A 20,741-nucleotide genomic window follows, 5' to 3' on the forward strand; every position below is an offset into this window, starting at 1 on the left:
GTTTTATAAAACAGATCTGGTATAGATACTATTGTTTATATACCTTTATGAACAGAATCCTATGTAAGCATTTTCTCACAGCAGAGTTGGTGTACCCTGATCATTCAAAGTAGTGATTCCTAAAGTCACATTTACATACTCTAGGCTTCTAATGTAAATTGTTACACTCTTCTGTCAGGGATGGGGAAAAGATAAAAATACTTCTTTCTTATTTTAATGGCTTTTTGGTTGGAGGTACACAGGTTTATTACTTGGTAGGAACTGAGTTTTAAGGCTGTATTTTAGGGGAAGGGATGAAGCTCATAATTTGTATTAGGTCCAATTCCTGGCATCTGCAGGTAGGGTAGGGCTAGGAGAGACTCTTGCCTGAACCCTTCAAGAGCCACTGACAGTAAGTGTCAACAATACTGAGCTAGATGAAACAATGGTTTGACTTGGTATAAGGTGGATTCCTATATTCCTGTCACTCATATCGGTTGCCATGCACACCTCTGCTTGTTTTGTTATACATCTGTACATAATGGGTGTTATGAAAAACACCACAAGTACTTTCTGCTCCAAAGGAAAGTGATCTCATAAGTTGCCTGGAACTTTCCATTTCCCAGGAAAGTATAACATTATTCAAAGTTGCAAGCAGCCGAATAAAGAATAGTAAGCGAAAGCACACGTTTATAGATAGAGCTATGAACTGCGCCTATAATCTAAGCAAATGAGTCTGACTGTTTGCAATATACGTTTTTCCAGTTTTATCTTTCTCACTGGCTAAATGTGGGCAGAAACATAGGGAAAGCTACACCATTAAAAAACACACCCTAAAAACACTATTACTGTGTTTTAATTACTTTATTGTACACTGCTTTGAGAGCATTTTGGGCATCAGTCAAATAGGAGCTTATATATTTGACAAATATTGTCAAAACCATAATTTATTGACTGCATTCTACTCTTAAGAAGTCTTGGGTGGCGGTGGGGGGCATAATAATCACATAGCTAAAGCAATGCAAATTGTTCATCAAGAATATAATTATTGCATTTTTCTATTACATCTTTTTAGATTCTAGAACTTTTCTCTGTGTGGTTTCTTTGTTTAACATCTATTTATAACAAATGTTTCACACACCAAAAAAAGAGTGTGACCAAATTTTTATTTGCACTAATTCACTGATTCCACAGGCATTCAGAACTATTACTACTACTACTACTACTACTACTACCACCACCACCACCACTATTATTATTCCTGATATGCATTCATATATATTCATACCTTATATGCATCAATGATCAACTGGAGAACATTTCCAGAATCCATCTGGAGTTTTCCAACAGTAGCTCCAGGAATAAGATTAGCATAGTTCTGCAAAACACAATTATGACCACAAAATTATAAGGTGAAAACAAACATGTTTCTTGAATGCTTTTCATGAAACCCCCTTTGACTTCCCCTTTCCTCCCTCCTCCCTCCAGCTTCCTGTAAAACCCCAGAATCTGCTCTAAACCTTCTGGAGCAGATTGGTGTGTGTGTGTGTGTGTGTGTGTGTGTGCAGAACAGTGGATGGGGAGGAGAGGAAGCTGTGTTGTGTGAGCATAAGTGGGATATTGTCTTATATGTTTCAATAGGATTATCAATTTACAGGTTAAAGCAAAAGGCAAGTATAATGTAGGATTCTCCACCCATGGGTTACTACCCTGCAGTGTTTTCTCTCCACCCCACCACCCCACTGCCCCCATCCTTTTCTCCTTAGTTGGGTGCTGATGCTGGAGAAAGTGCTTGGCGTTGCAATGAAGTGAGACAAACTAAGGAGAAGAGCTTTTTCTTTTTAAAGTCCAGCGTGTATGTTGGCCATTTATATCTGCACATTACAGATACAGGAAATGCAGAAAGCATCTGTGTAGTGTCATGTGTAAAGCTGCCCTAAATGTATCTATAAACTCTGACCATTTGATTTCTTCATACTTCTCTTGTGCTCTGTACTGCTGACAGCATTATGATCCTGCTGACGTACCATAACATTTTAGCAATGCAACGAAAATATTTCATGCCTTACGTTTACTGTGTAAAGTCAGCAGGATTAAATATATTTCACATTCTAGCAGGCAGTTGCACATGACAAATACTTGTGCCCAAGTACTTTGGAAGATGATTCTTAGAGTATATTGGCATTGCATTTCAGAAAAAAACCAGACAGTTCATAGATTGTAAGTCAGAAATTGTGAAGTCAGACTCTGAAATAGTGCAGTCTTTTCCTGGCACATTGCCAAACTACAGCATGACATAACTCATTAGGGATCATTTTATTTCCATCAGTGCAATCTCACTGAATAGAAATCCATTACTGGAAGAAATAATATTGGAATATAGTCAAAGCTATTTAAGAAAATGTGACAAGTGGAAAAAAGAATCATTTTGTAAGAGGCCTGTTTTTAATATTTTGTGTTGCTACACCCTGGTTCACCCATAACACAAAACCATGATTTGTTTAGCCAAGTGTGGCTTGTTTGGATATCCAAACTGAACCCAGCTGATTAAATGTGGTTTGCTTTATGGCAACTAATCACCATATGAATCATGTGTTTTAAAGACAATCTTTTGATATTGTATCCAAACTCAATAATCTTGTTTAACCAGGGTTTGGCCACCCCACCTTGGACACTTGCCAAACTACAGAGGCATAAATAAGGCAGCAGCACTAAGAGAACAAACCAAGCTTTGGAGAAACAAATACAGTTGTACCTCGGAAGTTGAATGCCTTGCAAGTTGAACATTTTGGTTGCTGAATGCCGCAAACCCAGAAGTGAGTGTTCCAGTTTGCAAACATTCTTTGGAACCCGAACGTCTGACATAGCTTCCATGGCTTCCAATTGGATGCAGGAGCTTCCTGCAGCCAATCGGAAGCCGCGCCTTGGTTTCCAAATGTTTTGGAAGTCGAATGGACTTCCAGAATGGATTCTGTTCGACTTCCGAGATATGACTATAATGGCTTATCTGCTTTTCTGTGAGACCACCTGTGATTAATCAAACAAACCACGTTTTAAAGAAACCATGGCTTGGCCTTATGTTCAAACACAGCTATTATGTGTGACTCTAGTGTCCAGGATCCAAAGAAATGCACAACTAATTTCACGTGCCTAGGAGATGGTAAATTGTTTCTTTGAACAGGGGCCCCACTGGTTGCATCTGGAAATTCACTTTTGAAATCAAGGGGAACTTCAAAAGCAGAGCATGATACCGGTATATTAGACAGACCCAGGGTTTAAGCAGTAAAACACAAAGTGTCTTTTGGAACATGCATCCCCTTGGACATATCTAAAACTGCAATCTCAGCTCTAAATGAAATTATTTCTGAGTAAGCATACATAGGATCAGGCTGTATCTCTTTACATCTTGGCCAATATAGGTACATGTCACTTCAGATAATTACCAGTCTCAGAATATACTGCTGGTATTTGTTATTTCTCTTTAAAACAGAGTACATATTGTTGCTGAATGACATTTTCAACTAAAATATAACAAAGAAGGTAATGTCTAAAAGCAACTAAGTAACAGTAAGAGGATACAGTACAACTTGAATAACCAACCTACATAGAGCAGAAAGAAAGGGGTGGGGGAATCATGCCACTCACACAACTGAAGCAATGAGCAGGTAAATAATTAGAGTGTGAGCAAGCACCGTGAATTCAGGAAGCTGTAATTACCAGTAGATTTTTTAACTAGCACACCCCAATACACAATTGGAGAACAGTGAAACAGGATAACTGAATCTAAGCGTATAAATAAATAGAGCTGATCTGAACAAGTTTGTAACATGCCTGGAATGCAACGCTTTTGATTTAAATGACAGAACGGAACTTCCAGGATGAATTAATGATAGATTCAAGCCCTGCTATGTTGGATGAGTGGAAGTTGTAATAATTACATGTGGACTACTGCAATGTGGGTTAGATGGGACTGCTTTTGAGGGTGGTCCAGAAACTTCATTTCATTCAGAACAGAGCTGCAAAATTGCTAATTGGGCTTGGGGAGGGAAGGGGGATATGAGCATATTAACTGCAGTTTGCCAGCTCACTGGCTCACTGTGTTTCCAAATCAATTCAGGCTCAGAGTTTTGACCTTTAAGGCTATTCACAACTTGGGAACAGGGTACTTCTAGGACCACTTGTTTCCATATGCACATATCCAGACCTTAAGATCTTCTTCTGAGGCTGCTTCTTCAGGTGAGGTGCTATTGGACAAAGGATCTTTTTAGTGGTGGCACTAAAGGCTTGTCTGGTGCCTACCTTGATGCCATTTTGGCACTAAAAAAAATACTTCTTTCTTTTTCTTTTTAAAAACTGTCCTAGACCTTTAAATCTGTTCCTACTTTAAATTAATTTTTCCTGGGCTCTGCATTTTAAAAATGATGATCTGGGTGGTTTTATGGATTTATATTTGCATTTCCAATTTGTTTTTACTATATAGCTATAAACCCCTCTGAGAACATATTTATAGATTGCATATACATATTTTAAAAATACTAATTTTATAATATCCACCTACCTATCTAAATAGTATGTATTTTAATGCAAACAAATGAAAAGGATTTCTGTTAACTGTAGCATAACACCACTTTCAGTCATTCCACAGAAAGCAAAATCCTCTATTTGTGGTGCCAGTTATTTCAAGCTGTTAGATCTAATCTTGGGGCTTTTACTTGTATTCCAGTCTATTTCTATGGGAGATTTGTATGAGAAGGGGTCTGCAGCTTACACCAGCATTCTCTCTAAAGATGCCCTTCTTTATATGTATGGAAACCTTGTCTGTGTGCAATACTAATTGACTGACACTTGCTGGAAACTGAGCTTTTGGAGGTAGACATTCCTGTTTGTATTCATACATGGTGGTCCAAATCTGTTCACATAGATACATTGAGGGCTTCCATTGTGTATCTCCACATATGGAGTGACATCTAGGCTCAAACTACACCTGCGATTGTGTCTAACTAAATAATGAGTCCCTTGTTCAACAAAAAAAATCTTAATTCTAATGATACACGAATTGCAGAGTTCAATTTCTTACAGGGCAACCCTACTATTCATATATGGCTTGCTGGGACAGAGAAAAGGCATGGGCATAAGGGCACTAGCAGTGGGCATGGGTGCCAGGTAAGATCTGCTGGTGGAACAACCACCAAAGCCATTGCTATGCCATTTCACTGTGGGCAGGGGAGATTTTGGGGCCACTTTAATTACCCACTGGGATAGCTCAGTCAGTAGAGCATAGGACTCTCAGGGTCATGGGTTTGAGCCCCATACTGGGCAAAAAGATTCCTACATTGCAGATAACCCTTGTGGTCCCTTCAGACTCTACAGTCAGCCCTGGGACTAACATAAGAGTCCTACCATTTATGCAGGTGTGCTGGGGAAATTATGGTGCTTTGGATGTGGCATCTTTATGCCTCCCAACAACACATCCCTTTTTCACCCACCCTACTAGTGGAGCTTTCCTTTAGTGTGTCTGGGTGCTTCCAAATAAGAAAGTATTGGCTCTCCACAGTGTACCTCTGTCTCCATTGGTGCAGCAGCACTTAGCCCTACTTCCTGAAGCCTTTCAGCTTCACAAGTTCAGGTTGCAACTGTAAGGAGATTGGAGTCATTTGTCTCCTGGTTTAAAGTAACAAGTTTGTCATTATGCTTATGGTTTATTGAAACAAGCCAGGATCAGAAACCATGGTTTGATCTTGTTGCTCCAATAATCCATAGTTTAACTACAGTTTGTGATTTGGAAACAACATCTGATAGTTTAAGTCAAGAAGCAGATACTTACGATCTCCTTCTCCGGGTTGCACAGGAGCGAGGAGCATTCAAGCTCAAAGTTTCAGCAGCCTTATTCCTCTAAGGCAGGAGAGACTTGCACCCGGTGGTTTGAGGGACAGACCTGGCCTCTGCTCTTCTTCCCTCCCCTCCTCAGTTATCAGATCATTCAGAATGCCTCTCCTCAGGTGATCTGCACAGGTTAACTGAGAAGGCGGCTATGTGTACACGCATGTGTGCACACCCACCACTGGCACGCATACACATACTCTCCCTCTCTCACACACATTAAAATGTCGTTACTGTATATAAATAATATAAATGTATCTTCTTGTGCCTCCTCCACGTGAGGTCCAGAGGGTGGCAACATGAGAATGGGCCTTTTCTGTAGTGGCTCCCTGTTTGTGGAATGCTTCCCCGCAGGGAGGTTCACCTGGTGCCTTCATTATATATTTTTAGGTGCCAGGCGACAACATTCCTCTTCAACCAGGCCTTTGGCTGATTAATATTTTACAGTCTTTTAAATGTGTTTTTTTTTGGGGGGGGGGTAAAATAAAATATGGTACATAACCAGGCTATATTAAATCTGCAACATGAGCTATAATGTCTTTGGTACAGGGATATTAGTGCTGTGAGACAAGGGGAAGCCTTCTAAGCCACACATGTCATTATTATGGAGCAGAAATGTGGTCTGGACTGTGTTGTTCAGAAAGCATTCATTGCAATGGGCTGAGCATTATATCTAGGGGAACACAGGACTTTCAGAACTAAAGGGAAAATATTGAGTGGATATGTTTTTAGATAAGGAGTCTCTGGCTTCCGTTCAGTCTCTGCAGTATTATTTCATCCTGAAACACTAACCACCTCTCAATGACTGCAAAATTCCATTTTCCTTTGGAATGCTACATCCCTCACTATCTGAGTGAGCTACCACTCTTGTTATAAAAAGCATCACGTTTCAGAATCTCTTCATCAGTTTTATCCTTGTATCAGAGTTCTCAAGTGACTTCCTCTGTTCATTGGGAACATTATACCAAGTTTTATAATGTATGAACCCCTATTCTATTGTTATACTTTCTATGGCATTTTTGTTCCCCTCTTCTTAAAAACACTACCTCTATTTTTTGTGTCTTGTAGAGCATGCAGTTCTTCTGCTAAATAAGTCTTGGTTCCATATTTTTAGTGTTGAATTAGACTAAGTGCTTATGTGTGCTGAATCTATGCTACTATATAAGAGATTAGGATCCTTAATTAGAGGATGTTGGAAGCTTTACAGTACTTTTTGTACTGATGTGCCATCTTAACACACATGAAAAGGAGGATCAAGTAAGAAACATGTCTCTTACCTTATACAAAGGAACCTGTTCCTTTGTCACTGCAAAAATTAATAAAATGTTGTTTTGCACAATCTTGTCTATTAATTGACCCAAACTTGGATATTCCTGAAGACAAAAATAAAGAAAAATAAATGAAGCAAAAGTTAAACTTTAAATAAAAAACATGGCTTTGCTGTCTCTTGGCTTATTAAAAGAAGATGGTAACACAGAAGAGTCTCTAAACTGGGGCCTCTGTGTTCTCATCTCTGGATTAGTTGGAACTATGTATATCCTTCATACATGCGTCTGGTGAAAAGTTACATTTGTTATATTTTACAGTCCTGCACATGGCTTTTCAACACCAAGCCAACACATGCTAATTTATCCAGTGATGTGTTGCTTGAAAAAACTTCACCTGTTAAAAATGTCTTTGTGTTGAAGTCCTAATTAAAAAAAAACCTACAGAAACCCTGCCTGTAATAAAACAGGTGACAACTCAAAACTCAAGCAGCACAACTTATTATATGAGTTGCTACAGAGCTGCCCTGCTGGGATTAATGCAATGTCATTTACCAAAGAAATCCAGGGCTCTGCCTATTTAAAGAAGGACTGAGTTCACCACCTTCCTGAAGTGAAGTAGGACTGGGTCTGGTCAGTGTCTGAATGGGTGATCACATGCATGCTGCCTTAGATTCCACAACAGCAGAGAGGTGGGATAGCAATATAATTAGGTAGACAGACAAGCAGGCAAATAAAATAAAATAATAAATGTTTTAGTTCTCAGATGGATTCCTGCCCCTCCCCTCAGCATTCTATGATCTAAGTATCTCCAATAGCGTTATTCAAAATCAGTTGGGAATGGCCCCAACAGTCCTTTAATTTGTTTTCTGTGAATGTGCACATTGCACATACAATTAATTTATAGAAGAGTAAAGTGTAAAACCTGAAGCACATATTACCAAAACAGTTGACATGGAATACTCATTATTATGATCCAAGTGGCATTCTCCATCATTTGGAATTACAATTCCTGCCAGTTTGCTATCCATCCCAAAATGGGAATCGGCATCACTCACAAAGACCAACAGATGCAATGAGTTGTTCCTCCACCCAATTTTTTCCTGCAATAAAAATGTAAACGGATTATGGTAGCAGATGCATTGCTAATGTATGAGTACAGTACTTCTATAACATTTTCTTGCTTCAGTGATAAAAACCGTAACAGTCCATGTTCTAGTGACCTTCCATCTGGACTATGCAAATGCACTACGTGGGGCTGCCCTTAAGCTGCAGCTAGTTCAGAATGCAGCTGCCAGATGAGTGAGTGGTGTGGGGCAGCCCAATGGGATCATGTATGACCAGTCCTGAATGTACTGTGCTGGCTGCTGGCAAACTATCAGGCCCATTTCAGAGTGTTAGTACTAGCTGGGATGGGCAAAACTGTCAATTTTGTTTCTTTTTTTCCTAGTAAGCTTTCCACATAAACCTGTGTTGTTGTTGTTTTAATGTCCTCATGAAAATTCATCGGAATTGTGGTGCAATTTTTCCCCCAATACACACATTTTTTGCAAATCAACCTTGCCTAATATGATGCATTTTGAATGCTATCTGCATCAATATATGCACTTATATGCACACTTTACCCTAGTATTGGCATTTTTGTACACATTACTTGAGTGTAGAACTGCAACGCAACATTCAGAGAAGTGGAAATTTTGAAGGATGGCTGTGTTTCAGTTCACATATTGTTTCAGAAGGTACAAAATTTGCAGTTTCTCCTTTAAATGCAAACTGAATCAAATTTCTTCTCCATCCCTAGTACTAGCATGTGGAATCCTAAACAGCTTGGGACCCAAATACCCCAAAGGTCTTCTTCCCAATACCAACCATCTCAGGCCTTACAGTCAGCATCAGAGGTCCTCTTGATGGTACCACCTGCTATCAGATGCTGCTGAGAGGACTTTCTTGGCATCTTGGATTCATCAGCATTTATAAAGTGTAAGTTAAGATTTCTCTCCAGCTGATGTTAGATAAACTTGGATTCTGTGGGAAGTGGTTTACTATGGAGAACACAGCAACAGAACTTACCTAAAGAATTTTTATTTATATTTCCTTACCTTACACACAGCTGCCTGCATAATTGCATCAAATCCTCCCTCTGGAGTATCTATATTAGCACTGATTTTCTGTTCTTTCACAATTTCATTGAACCTTTCGGCATCATTTGTCAATGACAGAATGTGCTTGTATCCAAATGTTGGAGAGCAGTCATGTGGGACACTTCTGCAGACACGGAAACACAATTAATGCAGCAGATCACATGAAAATTCTTATTAATGAAACATACAGCATGGCACTTTACTATTTACAATGTTCTACTGTGCAAATTTATTTACCCGCGAATGCTTATAGATTAGCATACACTCAGTAATAGCTTAAAGAAGACTTGTAGTCTTTGTAAAGATGCTTTTGGCTTCTACACCCTAGCTATATGACAAAAACGGATCTTTTGGTGTTAATTTGATCAGAATTGAAATGTATAATGATCCCATAAAGCAGGGTACTACAGAGACTTCACAAGACTTGACTGTTACAGAGTCTAAGTATACTACAACTGCAATGGGATTTAAATTCATCTGTTCCAGACCAACACATGAATTATCCATCAGGCCAAAACATTCCCCCGAGCCTTACAATTTGTAAAAAGCTCTCATAATTCACAACTAATGCTATAAAAATGATCACTACCTCCAACTGAGGCAAAATATGCTCAAAAATGTTCAAGAATTAACATCCAAACCAGATTGTACCAAATCCAGGTAAGGACAGATTCCAAACAGCAGGGAGAAAGGGGTCAAAACTATTAAAGCAGTGAAACAAATCTACCAGGCTATGTTAAAAGCAGAAAATGTAGTTGGTATCAGTGGAATTGATTCTGGAGAGACAAGAGGTAAAAGTCTAACTCAAGGAGAAGGCAACCAACACATTGCATCAAATCACTCAGATTCCTAACAAAAATGGAAATGGCTGCAGAAATTGCAGGCCTTCACTTAATCATCCCATGTCTGCAATGGAGATCAATCCAGTGAATATGATCAGTATTCACTGGTGTTACTTTCAGTCTGTGAATAATACATATGATTCTTATTTTTTCATTGCTTTTGCTTTGCACTAAAATGAATGGGGTGGAATAACATAATAGTTACATTTGGCCATATTCATTTAAGGCACTGCACAAGCAGAAGCCAGTATAAAGATGATGGTGATGATGATTGATTAGATTTATATAGCTCCCTTCATCATAAGATTTCAGGGTGGTTCACAGAATAAAATACAAGATAAAAACAAGCTAATAATTAAAAACAAAACAGCGAAACAATACCCACCCTTCCCACAGACACATTTAAAAGGCTCTAGAATATTAATTAGCCTAAGGCCTAGTTGAAGAAAAATGTTTCCATCTGGCACCTAAAAATAGATACTAAAGGCACCAGGCGAACCTCCCTGGGGAGCGCATTCCACAAACAGGGAGCCACAACAGAGAAGGCCTGTTCTCATGTTGCCACCTCATGTGGAGGAGACACACCAAGAAGGGCCTCAGATGATGAATGCAGATTCGGAGTCAGTTTATATGGGGGAGGGGTGGTCCTTGAGGTATTGCGGTCCTGATTCTTGTGAGTGTAACGGGACTTCCCCACACCTCTGTTCTTCCTATGAGCCCCCATGTCCTTCCTAAATCTGTTCTAGAGGATCACGAGAACGCTCAGAATAGTGTGCGGGGGGAGCAGAAAGAAGATAGTTCTACCAGGCTAACAGAATTTTTTGTGCTGATGGAACAATCTCTGTAGCGGTATGTTGAACACAAACTATAATCAATTAAATAAATACCTAAGTTACAAAATTTTGCTACAGCGGACAGCAAGACAAATAACATGATTTTTGGCAGAAGCTGATCTACAGGGTAATGGAAACAATGTGATGAATACATGGAGGAACTCAAAATGGTGCCTTCCTATATCCTAATCTGTTTGTCTGTCTGTCTAGTTTTATTTTCATTTTATTCTTTTAAGTGCCATATTTAAATACTAAAAAGATGGAATAGAAAATGGCTGGGGGAAAATGCACACTGTCACCTCACATTGAGAACAAAATAGCCACCAGTTCTTCCCTCTAAAATTAAACAAACAGTATTTTATCCTCTAGATGCCCAAACAGGTATCCACATGAAATTGGCATTTATGAAAATATGTTCAAATGTAACAAAGGTGGTAAGGTCCTCAAATCACTGTGCAATGGATGGGTATTTATCCTTCCAGGATTGAAGTGTAAGTCTCTTGGCAAACATAAGGGCTCACAACATCTACCTTTGTTCTGTCTGTCTGTCTGTCTACACACAAATACACATTCATGTATAACTGATTAAAATTAAAAAAAATAAAAAGCAACCTGAAAGATTATTTTTTTCAGGTCCTTGGGAAGGCCTCCAAGAAACTACAGGATGTTTCAGAGACTGTCTCTCCACCATGGAAACCTCGGCAGCCTTTGCTTTACTGAGCTAAGGGTATAGGAAAAGATGGTTCGTCTGCCTTTGGTTCTCCTTCCTCCCACACTTTTAGATTGCTCTGCCCTCATTTCTATTGTTTTCAATTCATGTAACACAAGTAAATGGTGAAATACTGATACCCCAAGAAAATAGCAACTAAGGAGTCTGGAGCCCCCTTGAAAATGAAGGTAACTGGCCACCCTGCCCCCTAGACCCAAACTAAATTCTACCCCTGAAAAGGACAGAAATCTGATCCAAAATGTATTTGAACTAGATGTTTTTGCTACTCACTGGCAAGGATTCTTGATTTCTTCTGGCACAGTGTTGATGAATGGTGAAACTGGTTTTTCTACAAAAGACCCAAAACCCAGCTGAAAGTTACTTGTCAGTTTAGACATTTCTTTTGACAAGGTAGAACCAAGTTCCTTAATGGTTTTCAGATCATCATGCATGGAAGCTGAAAGATCCATGAGGTAGTAGAGGTCAACTGGATAATCTTCAGTCTGACGAACATTGATTTGTATTGTTTCTTCATTTCCTTGTGAAACCACAGGGGAAACAGAAAAGAAATTAACACAGCTGTCGTTAGAGAGTGAAAAGGGAAATGCAATATTGACTGGAACTGTTTATTTTTGTTGCCACAGAGTATTCTTTTTCTGGTCCTTTGTAACAAAGAAGTGTTCCCAGCAGTATTACTAGCCATCACAATGTGCTAAAAGACATACTTACAGTGTGATCCTAATGGTGTCTACACAAGAATAAGCCCAAAGAATTCAGTGGGTCTACTCCCAGGTAAGTGGAGATTGCAGCCTAAGTCCTGTTTCACACATTATGCTTGTTGTATAGGATGTTCCTGGGCATGGATAAAATCATCTCAAGCAACATGGGTGCTGCTTTATACAAGCCACAAACACAGAAGAAGTCAATGTACTTTGGGTTCGCTGTGGAAACCATGTCATAAGCCGATTGTTAATTATCAGCATTCATGTAAACTTCTTAATAAAACATGGGGGAAATAGCCTTGGGAACTTGGGAAAAATCATTTGACAGGATGCATTCCTGACATTGCCCTCATGTAGAACCTCCTACTCACAAGTTTCTGTACCCTTTCTCTCTCTGGACACTATCTGGGATGAGCTGAAGAGTTTTACATTCTGAAATTCTGAAGCTCATAATGAGCCTCTATAGCTGCACTTCCAAGCAGAGTTCTTACCAACCCCCCCCCTAAGAAGACTCCAAAAATGCAAGCGGATATGTTGATTCCACATATGTGCATCACATTTACACCACACATTTCAGTTTCTGATTACTTTGTAAATGGGAAGCTGTGTCAGAAAAGCGGTTGTCACTGCCACATCAAGATTTTAACTGAATTAGCACCCAGTTTTTCTTCTTTCCAATGTAAAACGTTAAATCCCATTTCAGAATATTATCCTCTTATAGTAGGACTGCTCACCTTTCGTGGTGGGTGGCATTGCAGCCGGGCATCCAGGCCCTTGTGGTGACCAGGCTTGGGGTGGGGGATTGATGCCCCCCCTTGCGCCAACCCCGGCCATGTCACCCCCACCTGATAGTAGCTCTCACAAAGAATAAAAAAATGTGTTGGCCCCCCTTGTGTTAGCTGCAGGGCTGGCCTGTCAATGAGGCAGACTGGAGGAGCAGAATCCAAGGGATGCCTTTATGGGTACCTCGGTAGGCATGCCCGCCTAGTGCCACACAAGTGAGGAGAAGTGGTTGTGGTGGCTTCTGGGTTCCGGCGAGAGCTCACAAGAGGCCTTTGTGTGATCTTGCTAGGCTCTCTTGCGATCTTGTCAGAAGCCACAGCCACACGACCCCAGTAACTGAAGCTTTGACGGGGATGGAGTGTGGTGCCATGCACACTGATAGTGCTACATGAATTATAAAAGATAATATTGAGATCTGGCCCTGATTCCATATTTATGGTGATTTAAGAAAGTTGACACAACAGTATAAGAGCCACATGTGAAAAGCATAGATAGGAAAACTGTCTGAGTAGGCAAAAGCTAACAAGAAGAAGCATGTTGGTTATGTTAATTTCTCAATGGGAGGAATTCAAGCAGATTTCAGGGGGCTCATGGGAGGAAAGCTCCACTGAGCAAGCCAAAATCTATGTGTGTTTTCTGCTGATGGGACTCATTAGTTGAATCCCACCGATCATTATCCTGGAGATTCATCTGAAGCCTGTGAATAGTGTGAGGCAGTTACATAGGAAGGTTGGTTCATGTGATCTCAGCTACAGCTTTCACCAATTGCCACTGCTGCTGTGGAATACAATTACCAAATTTATTTATAAAATGTGCTGTGATCATTTCCAAGACTTTAGAAAACAAACAAACCATTGACCTGTATGTGTAACACTCATACAAATATTGGGGAGATATGATTTTAGGTGATATTGGTGGATATTCTTAATTCTTTATATTTCTTACCTATCCTTCATCGTTAATTCCCAGGGCTGGTTACAGTAATTTAAAAGCACAATTTTAAAATTAGTTAAAATAATTTACAAAAATAGGGTGAGTCCTTAAAAAAATGCTGCTTTTGTGCCATGTGAATGTTGCAATAGAAGAAATACAAGGAAATAAATCTTCCCAGATGCTTGGTGGGGGGTAGGGCGGGGGCGGGACTTCACAGAAGTTCATCAACCTTACACATCTTTACCAGGTGTTCTTTCAGAACTTCCATTTTTAAGAAGCCTAAATATGTTTCCTCAGAAGTAAATTCAGTTCAGCGCAACTCTGGTAAGCAAGTTTAGGATTACAACCTAAATATGTCACATGTCACATCCTGATATTTAATATGAACAAATGGAAGCTATGTACAAAGCTACAAAATGATTTTTAAAAATAGCATTTATGAACAACACAACTTACCTGGCCGCAGTAGGATAGTTAGCTTTTGAGGAGAAATCTGTGTAACATCTGAGTTGTTTTCCTGTGGCCCTTCACTAAGAGGCTTGTTTTTGTGAATTACCACTTCAGATGTAGGAAATTCAATGAAATTCAATTGGCATCCTTTTGAAATAAGCTCTTCAGGAGTGCCACACCTTCTAAGAATTTCAGATGGATCAGTAAAATTCTATAAGAAACAAAGAGTGCAAGAACAGAGTATAATGCAGCACAATATGATGCCAATTCTGCAAATGACTGAAGGCACAGCATAATATTTTTTATATACGTAAGTTATTCCACAAATCCCTATTTGTAAGTGGGGATATGCAAGGGAACAATGCAACTATATCCTGCTTTGAAACTTTTGTGTGCGAAAAGGGTGTACTTATAATTGACTTTTTCAATAGATTAGTCTCTTCCGCCTGCACTTTACCCCTCCAGCAACAAGGATGCGCACTCATTAAGCAGAAAAAAATCAATGCAATAGAGTCATTGCTTATAATGTCATAGTCATACATTCTATTACACCCATCACCAATATTTTCAGCACTATATAATTTAATACACATTACAGAGAATAGAATTTGTGGTCAGGGAGTCTCTGCCCAAAATGATGATGTGCATCTAGTTCTCAAGATATGCAAAAATTCTGATTGCCAGAAACTTGGCTGATTGGCTCTTGCCACTTGGGTTTTCACCTGCCGCAAATCGTCACAACTTGTAAGGTTGCGGATAGGCTGTGGTTCAGGTGTTAGGGGTGGCAGAACGGTCTCACCATCCCTATGAGATGCGTATTCCGGTAAAGGAATCTAGGGACTCAATGGTTTGGTCAGCCCTGAGAGGGGTTGTGTCCATGCCCGAGTCCAGGGCACATCAGGGTGGCAGACAGGTGGCACACCCCCTTTTGTTGTTCCTGGTGTTTACCCATGGCTGACCTATGATAGAGCTCTGGGACAGCGCTGCCTGCAAGGGTGCAGGGAGCTAATTGAACCAGAGCCTATGCAACCACTCACTTGATTGTAATCAATAAAGTTGTGGTCTAAATTCTGCCAAAAACCAAACCAAAATTTGAGTCATGTCTGAATTTATTTCTAGGGTCAGGTTAAAAGGTCTAAACACGCAAAGGTTTCCATGGATCTTGAGCCACTGCCTGAAGGTTTGCCTGCCTCAGGCAGCTATTCTAGCACTTGTATGGTGGTGGCTGGGCTGGGGAATCATGTGTCATAGTGGGTGGGTCAAAAGTGCAGCCCACAGTCCCTCTCTATTCACTTTTCCTCTTTGTTCAAGTAACTTACAAAGAGGGCTTCTAAGTGGGCCATTTTTGTTCCACTGCCCAAATGGATCATGCGAAAGTTCTGGACTGGACAAGTCTCTGTGATTGCCATATATTTGTCAACCATTAAAAAAAACTGTCTTATGCACATTTACCCCCTCAAGTCATAATTTCAGATAGGGCAACTGAATAAATAATAGAGCATGGCTATTTGAAATCCAAAATTATAAGATCTGCCTTTGCAGTGCTCCCCAAGAATATACCATAACAGCATTAATACAGACTTTTCAGTGCTTCTGTCTTCAACATAATTTCTCAAAAGGTTGCTATTCCTCATATTTCCATGAAAACCAAACTGAGTTTATTAATATATTCAAAGGGGATATTGGCTTATTTTTAATTTGGCAACCAAGATTTCACAGCCATATCAGTATATATAAAAATCACCTACTGCTATGAAATGCTTAGAGACAACAGCATATGATCATCTCCAGAAAAACACTCTGAATCTGCTGACTTTTCAGAAAAAGAAAGATGCATTACCACGTCAGCCCATATTTTAAGGATGCTTAGACTCAGTATTTTTAGCCAACAGTCTGTGCTGGTGATTATAGACCAAAAAGAAAGAAAGAAAGAAAGAAAGGTCGGGGAAAGAAAGGAAAAGGAAAAGGAAAGGCAAAGGACATGCTAAGAAAAAAAATGCAAACAAAAACAATAGCTTAGTGTCTTTTTGGGGATTAACTAAAAGTCACCAGCTATTCACACAACTATTCCTCAGGCTTGATATTCAACACAAAGCAAAGGTTTCAGATGGGACTTCCATTCCCTACACTTGTGTTGTGCCTGGGAAAGCTCTGATGAATCCGGGGGGGGGGGGGGGGCTCCTTTATAAACATCGCTGAATCTTCACTTGACTGCACTGATTCCAATGTTTTTTCCAAAGCAAGCATGCTTTTTATTTTATTTTATACATTTTTATTGCTTTTTATATTTCATTACAATTCAAGTTCTATGAAATGCAAAATGTAATCCAATAAATTCCAGTATAATAAATAAAAGAAGCCATTGAGATACACTTAAAAATCAAATAGCATCTAACACAGTGAACTACAACAGGCGGAAAAACAATTAAGTGGTCTGCCAAGACCATTAACAATTTACAAGCATTTTGTGAGGGGGGAAAGCATTGGTCTAGTTGGATTAGATATGGATGAACCTGTTAATTCTGGTTTCCCTCAGTTTTCATTTTCCCAATCTTAAATTCAGTTCTGTACACCTCCACAACAATTTGCAATTACCTTTTAAAAAAATGTTTTCATGAAAAGTCAGCATTTGTGTATGCTTAAATGCTAATATATGCATTTTATGCACATGTACCTGTAGCATTTGCTTACACATTGTTGTACAGATTTTTTTTAAAAAACCACTGGCACCGAGGAACTGAATAACTGATATGCTACTTCTCCCTTCTCATTGCTTAATCAATGAGGTTTCTAGTTCTTTCTCAGAATGCCATCCCATACAAAAGGAGTATTTTGAAAGTGAATATTTTAGTTCACTTTCAGGAACAAAGAAAAATATAAAGGTTTGGGATATTCCAAGAAAATCCAGACAATGGAACATTGATGCACAGTAGAACGTAATTTCTTCATTGGAAACTTCTGAATACAAGAAATAGTTTCACAGACTGTTGTCCCTAAGTACTGTATATGTTGTGAAAATAATGCCTGATGCAGTTACTTAGAAACTGCCATTCAAGGCCAAAGGTACTAATTTTCTGCAATTCTGAGCATGTACAATTCCGCATAGAACTCGATATGTGGCACAATATTTGCATTCCTCACAAACTCAGCTTTTGCTTCCAAAGAAAAGGAGGAGTGCAATTCAGTCAACGTTAAGCACATTCAGTTCCTTTTGATTTTGATGCCTGAATGTTAACCACATGGCCAAATCTCCCCATCAAGGTCGACAGCACTTTAAGGTTATAATCCTATACCCATTTGCCAAGCAGTAAGCTCCACTGAACTCAACGGGATATACTTTTGAGCTGACACATATTGGATTACACTGTAAAATCCTTAGCTGTGGCTGGTTCATGCCCGAGGTGCAAGTTCTCTTAACTGTGGACAGGCATTTGAAAACATGCAGACTGTACATTAACAGTCTAGAGGGGCCACTCAATAGATCTTTTCATGTAGTTGTTGAAGTGTGTGAAAATTTCCGCTCCAAGAACAAATTCAAAACATATTTTCTCCCTTGGCCGGCCCTATCATTAGGCATAGTGAGGCAGAGGGTCATGAAAGGTCAACCATTTTCTTTCAATTTATTATTATTATTATTATTATTATTTACTGCCAGGAGCAGGGTAGAGTGGACTTTTTGGTTTTTTTTCTTTAAGCACCAAAATGTCTTGGCTAGCCATGAGTACTAAGCACCGTTGCCTTAGGGGGGCACTTGTCCCCTGTCTGTCAATGAAGAGTTTCGGGTCAATCTTGTTTCTGCCCATGGATTGCCCTTACTAGATCTACACATTTTTTCTTTAGGTGGCTTCTGAAAGATAGTTCCCTTTTCCTTCCAGATAGATTTGTGTTATATCTTCTTACCAATGGGCCTTTGCTTCATGTCATTTATCCATCTCTCTATTTCTGTCACCATATTTCTTTTTTGCCAAAAACTTTCAAATTCTGCAAAATGTATACACTGAGCAATCCTTAGGAAAATACTTTTCAATGCTATTAATACGCAAGGCCTCTTTTTGCTAGAAATCTAATAAATGCTTTGGATTTGTGTTTCTCAAGCAGCTGCTCTCCATGCTACACATCAGACTATTTTTTGAAATGGAGGGTAATGTAAACAACCTAGTTTGTGCAGTAGATTACGGTTTAGGGCTGGGGACCAGCTACTTAAAAGAAGTCAAATATTTTACTGAGTGTGCTCGAGCCCTTAGGTTCTGAAATAAATCTTTTGATTCAGCTTCTGAATTTCTTCCCTCAGGGCAGGATTTGAATCGGAGCGGAGAGTTGGACAGACTCTTTTCCTAACAACTTCAAGTACTACTGGTGATACTTTAAAATATTTCAGATAATTCACTTTACCTCTTGAAAGCACCATCCACAATGCGGTCCAGAAAGCAAACACTCTTTACAATTCACTGCACTCCCTGGATTACAATTTCCTGCATATAAAAATCAAGGAAATATAATAGATCAGAATAAAGCATAATTATTGCAGATAACGAAATGTTCTGAGTATTGTTCCAACTTTACCAAACACAGCCTGCCAGTGTACCCTTTCCACCCTTTGAATTGAATGTCTTTCGAAAACGGTTACCAAAAAGTGCCGTGAAATTGAAGTCATTACAAAACAAAATTATGTTGAAGCATAGTCTTGACTGGAATTAATATCCAGCTTTTCCCAAGGTGACAACTGGCAAAAAGAAAGATTTGTAAAAAATCAGTCATCGTGTTTCATGTACTTGATCTCTATCATTCCTGATTCAGCTGGATCATCAGCTCTTTGTGCGCCAGACATTTTCTGCTGCTACTACTTTTCTGGATACTTATTTGTACTGTAAGTTAAAAATGTATTACGTTCTGTAAAACATAACAGAATCACAGATGCAGTGTAAATTCTTACACTATTCATTTGTAAAATTAAGCAGTCCTTAGGACTACATTCCATACATAGCCTCGGTAACAGGAACGAAACTCAGTTCAAAACAACTACACGGTAGTCAAGTGGAAAGATACAGCTGCATGCATAACAGGACTAGTATACTTGTTTTAAAAAGTTTTAAAAAGAGCAGGACAGGACATTTTTTCAAAAGTTAATACATCACCTGTGAGCCTTACCTTGTACATAGTTAATTCTTTGCAGGAATAGGAAAAAAAGGCAAAGCAATTCAATCCCCATTCGCTTTCAGATCTGGCTGCACATACAAAACATATCAAAATTAATTATGTCCAGCGTAATGAGCCCAGTGCAGAAACTTTATGAGAACTTGACGATTGAGAACTTCAGTCCAGGCAGGTTTTAGAAGAAATATTCTAAGTTACCAGAACACTACATTAACATAAACAAGGCAACAATACAGTGTGCCACCTGGATAGGTGAACTGCAAGCTGTGCCTAAGGGCTATCAGCATGGTTATGGAATTCTTTATCTTACTTCCTTGTTTCCCTTATAAGGAAGACAGGTATATAGTCAGAAGAAGGTGGGGGAATTCATACAGGTACAGTCCTGAGTTCCTGGTTGCTGTTTTTAATCCACAGACTTAGCCTTACAGCTCATTAGGAACCCATGAATGTTGGACTATAATGCCTTTAGAGTTGATATACAGGCCCAATATCGTTTTTTAAAAAATGCTCCCTATGTTAATTGAATGGTGGAATTATTTGGGTAAAATACCTGGAGTGGAGGTGTATAAATCCCATTTTTCCCTCAACTTCCTTGTTGGATATGAACCTTGTAAAACCAGTTCAAAAAGGGGGGGGGGAAGTATATGTCACCACTGTGTAATCCTAACCAGCAATGTTGGGAGTTGTGATTAAATTGGCAGAGAATGTTGAACTTTGCATTTGAAGGATAAAAAGAGCAAAAGCAAATGTGTGTGGCTAAAAAGTAAAACTATTATGAGACACATCTGAATGTCAGCTTGCTGGAATATATTTTGAAATATAATAACAGAAATTACCCTTTAAGCTTACTAAAATGTTGGCTGGCTAAGGCCCTTGATGTCAGGGACATCAAGCAGCATAGGAGCTATTTTACCTTAGAGGGATTTGTCTGCATGGCTGAAACAGACCTTTTTTGGCTGGGAAAGACTACTCTCACATATTTATGAGATTTACATACTCACAAGCAGCATGGGAAATCAACTCTTGTGCCATTTTGTGTGCACGCTCACC

The 20,741-nt window shown here is 39.2% G+C and overlaps 1 protein-coding gene across 1 annotated transcript in view; it reads right to left on the minus strand.

Moving 5' to 3' along the window:
- ITGB6 (integrin subunit beta 6) overlaps positions 1–20,314 on the minus strand; it is a 36,983-nt gene extending 16,669 nt beyond the window's left edge. The window contains exons 1-9 of the mRNA XM_033165771.1: positions 20,242–20,314; positions 19,686–19,762; positions 18,930–19,009; positions 14,544–14,748; positions 11,941–12,187; positions 9,224–9,389; positions 8,066–8,227; positions 7,137–7,232; positions 1,268–1,357 (exon numbers count right to left, since the gene is read on the minus strand). Coding sequence (XP_033021662.1) covers positions 1,268–1,357; positions 7,137–7,232; positions 8,066–8,227; positions 9,224–9,389; positions 11,941–12,187; positions 14,544–14,748; positions 18,930–19,009; positions 19,686–19,746 — 1,107 coding nt within the window. The 5' untranslated portion in view covers positions 19,747–19,762; positions 20,242–20,314. The remainder of the gene's footprint in view (positions 1–1,267; positions 1,358–7,136; positions 7,233–8,065; positions 8,228–9,223; positions 9,390–11,940; positions 12,188–14,543; positions 14,749–18,929; positions 19,010–19,685; positions 19,763–20,241) is intronic.
- Between the last annotated feature and the right edge of the window lie 427 nt (positions 20,315–20,741).

The sequence above is a fragment of the Lacerta agilis genome, chromosome 1 (assembly GCF_009819535.1).
Source record: "Lacerta agilis isolate rLacAgi1 chromosome 1, rLacAgi1.pri, whole genome shotgun sequence".
Taxonomy (NCBI): Eukaryota; Metazoa; Chordata; class Lepidosauria; order Squamata; family Lacertidae; genus Lacerta; species Lacerta agilis.